This window comes from Alligator sinensis, unplaced genomic scaffold, assembly GCF_000455745.1.
Source record: "Alligator sinensis unplaced genomic scaffold, ASM45574v1 scaffold314_1, whole genome shotgun sequence".
NCBI classification, from domain to species: Eukaryota; Metazoa; Chordata; order Crocodylia; family Alligatoridae; genus Alligator; species Alligator sinensis.
Window position 1 is genome coordinate 698,284 of NW_005842703.1, and position 7,673 is coordinate 705,956.

The following is a 7,673-nucleotide window of genomic DNA, read 5'->3' on the forward strand; positions in this document are numbered from 1 at the left end:
GTCTGAAACATTCCCTTTTCTCTTTTACAATACAAATATTTGACTGTGGCACTATAGAGTACTCTTCTATTAATGCCTATTTTTTTCTGCCAACTGCCATCAAGGCATCTTCTTTTTCACATTAGATTATTGATATCCCACCTCATCTAAAAACACTGTTAATGTTTCCCCATGTCCTGTCTTGTAGAAGGTTCAAACACTGACACCAACACTCTTCTCCACTCCCTCACCACAGCAGGCATCTGATTTCCACCAGCCAACAGAGATCTGTTCTATAGGTCTTTATAAAGAATTTAAAGAATTTATACTGTATTTATCATTGAAGTGGCTGAACACTTTTCAGTAGTGCATTACCCAAGATGACTAATGTCTGTGACCCAATATTTTGGTTTCTTATTCTCTACCTAATGGAACAATGTTTATGGTGGGGGGGGGGGGGGGGCGCATTTTTTTGTTTTGTTTTCTTGTGTTTAATATACATGTTGCTATCTGTTTATGTTGGAGAACGTCAAAAAATGTGTCTTGCACTTGGAGCTGACAGATGCATGGCATGTGATGGTCCTTAATTCATAAGGAAATTCATTCCACCCTCTTGCATGAGCCTCTGAAAGTTTTGCCTTCTTCACAGATAAAATTTACCATTATAACCATTATAAGAAAGTTGCATTGTACCATAAAACTAAATTTGTTGATCCCTGAGATTTATTGTGAATTTTAGGAATTTTTAAGATGTCTTAAACCTGGTACATTGAGCAGTAGTTGAATTTGATTTGATGTTATACAGAAAGCCTATGCAGAGAGAGTAGAGGATAAGTTTGATGAGCCTGAAGTAGCCTGCATTGTTGAGATGTACTGCAGTGTTCTGAATTAGCTGGAATTTCTTAAGTGACAAAGGCCCAAGACCATAATACGGTTTCAATAATTAACCCAATTGCTACTTTTCCTTTAGGTGTGAAGCGCAGCCCCTCAGAGATGGCAGATGGTGACATTGATGTTGCCAGTACCAATGGTCCATATAATATACATAATATGCAATATTCAGCGAAAACTTTTGACAAGCTAGCAAACCTGAGTTACTACAACATTGAGAATAACAAAGATGCACTTCTTCATGCTTTGCATATAGCAGTGGAAAAGAAAAAAAAGTGTAAGAAGTATTCACCATCTCAGACATCACTCCTCTGAGATTATTTTTCTGTATGTTGCACCACAGAGAAAGGTGCTCTACTGATTGTCCAGCACTGTGGAATACAAAGGAAATATTCTTGTGTTGCTGTTACTGAAGAAAAGGAACTGGAACAGAAAGTGACACCGGGGGTGGGGGGGGTAAGAAGAGCAGCAGCTAAAAATACAACTCAGCCTGTCATCGTAAAAATGTAATGTCTGGCTGCCAGAAAAGGGTATAAATATAAAGAATAAATCTCATTAATGAATGAATATGCTTCCATGGTGCATTTAGCCTCACCAGAGGGGCTAAATTCGGAATGGACCTGAGAACGAACTATGCTACAACTTCTACATGTGGTCTTTCAAGTCAGGGTTGAGATATCTTGGCAAAAAAATGCAAGGAAGCTTGAATTTAACAATGTTTTGCTCTACATATAGTATAAAGAGAGGACATCTGCTTACCAGGACTATAAATTCAAAACTGTAAAGGAGAACAAAATCCATTTTTCATATAACAACAAAATAATGTACTAAGATATTTTCATGTTAATGTAAATAAACATGAAGTTTTGTGCAGTTATGTGTTGGATTCTACACACCAAAAAAATCATGTTTTTAAAACAACTTCCTTCTCTATTAGCTGAGCAACTAATGACAGTGGTTACCTCTATATTCACAGCAGCTAACAAATTATTTGTAAAAGGAGATGATACAAGCATCAGAGTTCAAAACCAGACCTGAATATAAATCAGTGTCACAGTATTTTAGGGCGTTTGAATTTGGGGTTTCAGCTTAGGCCAATATCTAGTAAGATAATCCCCCTCAAAAAATTCACTAAGTGGAAGGTAATTCTGCTGACATATCAGAGATCAGAAGCCAGATAACCTTTCAAGAATATTAGTTTTAAAACCAAAAATTAGAAACCTGGATAAAGTAGAGCTAAAGATACTTGTAAAGACCCAAATTACTTTGGTTCTCCCCTTGTCTTCCTTTTACCTGTCTTTCATGTAGATATGCAAAATGCACACAGTAGAATATTGCTTTTAAAATGTATTTCATACACACTCATCTTGGACACTTTTGTCACCAAAAAGTTTTGGGTACTTTCATGTAAATGCTCTAATAACATGATCTGGATAAATAAGATTTAGATATGAGATATACTAGCTCTGTGTTTAATCTACTTGAATAACTGGCTGACCCAAGAACCTCAGAGTTTAACCTGTGTCCACCCCTAGCTCTTGGAACTCACAGACCCTACTCGCTGCCCTCTGTTTCAATCTCCTGGAGCATTTGCCCTGGATACCAACTCTGTTATGCCCCTGCTTGGAAGGACACACCTGGCAGAATCAGGATCCACTAGGGAGTAGAGAATGATTGCTTTTCTGTATTTTATTTGTCTAAGTAGGAATCTATGAAATCTTCTGTGTGTGTGCCTACACAAGACACTTTATGCGCAGTAGACTAACCTACTGTGCAGTAAAGAGTCATTATATAACCTTGCACAACAGCTACTGTGTAGTTCGCTAGTACCTGTAAATACAAGTACTAAACTAACTGTACAGTAGGTACTGCACAGTACGGTTCTTGAAGACCCATGTTTACATTTGTAACATTTGTTTAATCTTTAAGTCTTGTGTTATCAAGACTCAGATCACCAGGGTGTAACTTGAAATTCTCTATTCCCTAGTGGATCCTGATTCTGCCAGGTGTGTCCTTCCAGGCAGAGGCATAACAGAGTTGGTGTCCAGGGCAAATGCTCCAGGAGATTGAAACAGAGGGCAGCGAGTAGGGCCTGTGAGTTCCAAGAGCTAGGGGTGGACACAGGTTAAATTTGTTCTCAATCAGACACACCAGCAGGAGGCCCAGCAGCTCCCCCCAGGAGGCGATCAGCACGGGGACCAGGAGTGGGTCCCAGGACAGCTTCCCACGGGAGCAGGGAACTGAGCAGCATGGGGACAGAGTCCCTCTCTGCTCCCCACTGTCCCAGTGCTTCAGGGCTCCCAGCTTCTCACAGGAGTGGGGAGCTGAGCAGCTCTGGGACCAGGAAGCTCTTGCTTCCCCACTCAGCCAGGGGCTGGGTGGGAGCTGTCCCGCTGTGGGTGGACCGGGGGATGGAGTGGGGGGCTAGTAGCAAGTCCCCAGCTGGGTAGGGATTCCCAGCTACCCCAGGGGTGGGACAGCTCCCGCCCAGCCCCTGGCTGAGTGGGGAATCCCCACTCAGGGGCTCACTGACAGCTGTCCCAGTGGCCAATCAGGGCAAAGGGCTGGGAAAGTGTCCCCTCTTCAGCAGCTGTTTCTGGACACCTGCCCCAATCAACCGGTCAGGGCTGGGGGCCAAGAAACAGCTGTCCCCCGTGCCTTGGAGCCCAGGCCTGACCCTGATGTCCCCTGCCAGCCTTGGGCTGGCACCTGGAGGAGTCCAGAACTCTCCCTGGCTGCCATCTGGCAGGAGAGCAGAGCAGGAGTATCCCTGCCCTGAACTGCTCCTGATGGGTGCACATGTAGACATGCTGTCACGGAAAGGTTACTGCACAGGATTTTACTGCACAGTAAGCTTTCTGTGCATTAACTGCATATGTACATGCACCCTGTGTGAACTTGTGTGAAAGTAAAGAAACTGTTAAAACAACATCAGCATTGAGTATGTTTAGATTAGTTTTAATGTATGTGTGAAACTGATAAAGAAACTAAGCAGCTGTTATAAATTGATAAGGTATGTAAGGTTTTTTCCTCAGGGCATTTGCCTGGGATAAAAATTTATAGGAGTTTCAGTACCATATTTCAGAAGTCCATCTTAGTACTATGTTTAAGTTTGTAATGTTTGTTTAATCTTTAAGTCTTGTGTTATCAAGACTCAGATCACCAGGGTGTAACTTGAAATTTTAGCACCCTGGGCAGCACTAGGGGCGAGTGGAGGTGTGAGGAGTGAATGCAGGCTGCTGCCACCACACTGTAACCTCCCCAAACAGGGGGATGCAGCAGCAGCAGTGGTGGTCCTGCCTCCCTGGGGGCTGCCATTTTGGTGCCCCCTCTGAACTGGCACCTGGGACTGTTGACCATCTTGCCCTCCACAAGTTATGCTACTACAGATCATTGTCTACAAACTTCATTTCAATGCAGCAAAATTTTCCTGCTGCATTCCATACACATTTCCTCTCCTCTCCTGCAAAAAACACCTGCTCTTGCAATTCTACACTTCTACAATACAGGAAGTCATATACAGCAGTCTTTAGGAGGTTTAGTGATAAACAGGACAGATTCTTTGGTGCATTTGCTAAAACTCTCCTGCTTCCCACAGACCAACTAACTGTATTGATAATGCTGGTCTCCTATGGCTTGCAAAAAACTGAAGTGCTTTTCCTGTGAACTCCTATGTTTTCAAAATCAGGGCTTCTCTCCTTAGACGTGCATAGAAGTTTGAACATGGTCTGAAAGTCAGATGCAGCTGGATAGGAAGTCAGAAGAAGAGGAGAACTGCTTGCCTAACCATCCTGCTGCTTTCAGAAGACTCAAAGGGAGTCACAGGGAGTGATGACCAACTTTCTCAAAATTAGTGAATATTTTTCTAGCTTCATGAGTGAAATTTATTGCCTGAGAGAGCATGTCATAGAATCAGTGCCCTACAGGGTCATCCAAAGGAGCCCAAATAGCCCACTCCCCTTCATAAATGCTGGATTTGATATTACTGAACCATCTACTCAGAGGACTATCCAGTCTTTCCTTGAAAAGCTCCACTGAGAAAGATTCCACAGCTTCCCTAGGTGAACTGTTCTTACAGTTTGGAAGTTTTTCCAGAGATTTGATCAAAATCTGTTTTGCTGCAGTTTCAACCTATTGTCTCACAACCTGACCCCTGTGACAAAGGAAAATTATTTTTCCCCTCTGTTGCAGCCTTTCATATATTTGAAAGTTGCCACCATAACCTCCTTTAATCTCCTTTTCTCCAAAATAAACATACCAAGTCCATTAAACCTTCCTCATACAGCTTGCATTCCAACCTCTTTATCATCTTTGTTGCCTGTTGTACTCCAGATTTTTTGCAGCCTTCCTAAAATGCAGTGCCCACAACTGGACAGAGTGACACTGTTACTTCTGGTGTCTCATATACAATGCTTTGTTATTGTAACTCAAAACTGTATTTGTTTTTGTAAGAACATTGCCCGTAGGTGATACTACTTGGCGATACTGCTCCTGGCCTACCAATGCTGAGGTTCCAGGATCAAGACCTGTTTCTACTACAGTTATCTCCATCAGCATCTCAGCTCCTGGCCAAGCCTGTCCTTTGCATTCTTGCAGGAGGGTGGATCTGAGGTTCCTTCCAGTCCTGTGAGCAAATCACTGACTTGTATAAAATTTATGATTCATCATAACTCTCAGATTCTTTCCTGACAATGCTAAGCAAAGTTTGTTCTATACCTTTTAAATAAAAATATGCACATGATGTTAGCAAGGTACCTGCTGTTTGTTTTAGATAGATCCTCCCAAAGGTTTATTTTTAAATACCTACAGCATGGTTTTTCTTTTACATTAGATAGATCTCTGTCCAGATTACTGAAAGATTTAAACAGTATGGGGGATATACTTCCATTAAAATATATATTAAAAGTAATGGAATATATGTCTAAAATGCTGTCAAATTTAAAAATCTCAGTCAAGAGGTGATCTCTTAAAATGACATATATGATTTTATTGTTCAGTTAGCTCCACTTCAAAATGTCAATGGTATTGTATGAAACTTGGCTATAGCTAGAAAGGAATAAAGTGACTGATCTGGTTTACTGTGGCTTCAGTGAAACACTACATTACATACACGCTTCTCGGATGTTTAAGGATGGCTACACTTACTGACTTTCTAGAAAGAAGCCTGCTGGGATCTAAAGAAAAATGGGTAAGATTTTGCTGGTTGTAATCCTATATTTTATTTCTTGGTAAAATAGGCCATGACCTCAAGAACTAGATATTTATACTGGAGTAGAAATAGATGTACTTAGTTTCTGTTTAAGCAGGTTTGTGATTTTTTTAAAAGATGATTGGATCCTACAAAAGACCCAGGAACAGACATGTGTCATTCTTGCATTGAGATGTACTAGAGCATTGGAGCCTGGATTTTTCTAATCAAGTACCAGAAATAACATGTACAGCCAATTCTGTTGGTGTATTTTGGAAGTCTGGGGCCAAAGAATGATGGGATCCAGTAACTGCCAAGTATTGGTTATACATCTTTGCCCTGTGTAGAGGTGAACTGTGATCTGGATTTCTTCAGGATTCAGAGCGAGTACTGCCCTTCAGTTTTTAACTCAGTGCTTCTCCACATTTTTAGATGAGACACACCTCTCATTTGACTTGAAGCACCCCCCAAAAACTTTTCTGAACTGAGCGGTATCCCATTTAAAAAACTAAATGTATTCATTACAGTGCTTCCCTCCTTGCTGAGGAGCTAGGCTGTGAAGGCAAGGCAGTGGCCAAGCTCTCTACCTCCTCACACCTAATTATCTCTTAACTCAGCTTTTTTTAGACTCTAGATACCTTTTTTAGACTCTAGATACCCCTGGCTATGCTTGAGACACCTCTTGCAAAATGCCAGTGCTCTTTTTGCCCTACAGAAAAACGAGAGAGCTTTTTTGTGGGTAAAGAACTGAGGAAGAACACAACTATGGATTGCTATTTGAAATCCCCGAGTTTATCTCGTTAGTCGTGTTTATAAACCTAACAGCGCTACCATTGTGAACAACTCTCAAGGCACCCCAGTGACACCCTGGTTGAGAGCCATGAACGATGCGAGCCCCCAGGCAGCTGCGGCGGTGTCAGGGGCCAGGGAGGACCGAGTGGGGAGCTCCCAGAGGTGGTGGCGGCGGGGTGGTGAGCCCTGACTGGTGGTCGGTGACCACCCGCAGACGCCACCGGCAGCGTTGGCAGCGGCCAGTGGCAATCGAGGGCTGCCGGGGGTGTTGGCGTTGGGGTGGGGGGGTGGCAAGTGGCAACTGCCTGCCGGCAGCATTGACAGTGCTTTTCGTGAAGGGTGCACTGCCAATCTCAGGGGGTGCACGTGCACCCCCTACGTGTCGCCAGTGTTGAGACCCCCTGTCCGAGCACCTCACCACACCTTTCAAAAGGTTGCACGGGACCCCAGGATGCCCTGGCTGGCATCCCCGGCTGAGACTCACTGGCTTAACTGAGTAGTTCAGGATAACACGACGGGTTGGCTGAGGAGGAGGGAGAGGTTTTGCAGCGCTGTTGCGCCCAAGTCGCTGCAGGCGTTGGCTAGGGGCCCTCGCGATGTCTCCTGTGCTGAAAGCAGGGATTCTCAGCCGGGGCCCAGGAGATCCTCTCAAGGGCCGGGCGAGGGCAGAAAGGGGTGGGTAAAGCCCTGGGGAGAAGGGACGCGTTTGTCCAGCAGGGCTGCCGGGTTGGAGTGCATCCGAGTCCCAAGCGCTTTCGGCGAGACTGAGCCGCCACCCTTCACAGCCGCTCATTCGGGCTGTGAGGTGAAGCGCGGGAGGGGG

The 7,673-nt window shown here is 43.9% G+C and overlaps 1 protein-coding gene across 1 annotated transcript in view; it reads left to right on the forward strand.

Moving 5' to 3' along the window:
* The window catches only part of LOC102386454 (cytosolic phospholipase A2 epsilon), a 67,249-nt gene extending 65,569 nt beyond the window's left edge, over nt 1-1,680 (forward strand). The window contains exon 21 of the mRNA XM_014524902.2: nt 950-1,680. Within this exon, the coding sequence (XP_014380388.1) occupies nt 950-1,185 (236 nt within the window). The 3' untranslated portion in view covers nt 1,186-1,680. The remainder of the gene's footprint in view (nt 1-949) is intronic.
* The last annotated feature ends 5,993 nt before the right edge of the window (nt 1,681-7,673 follow it).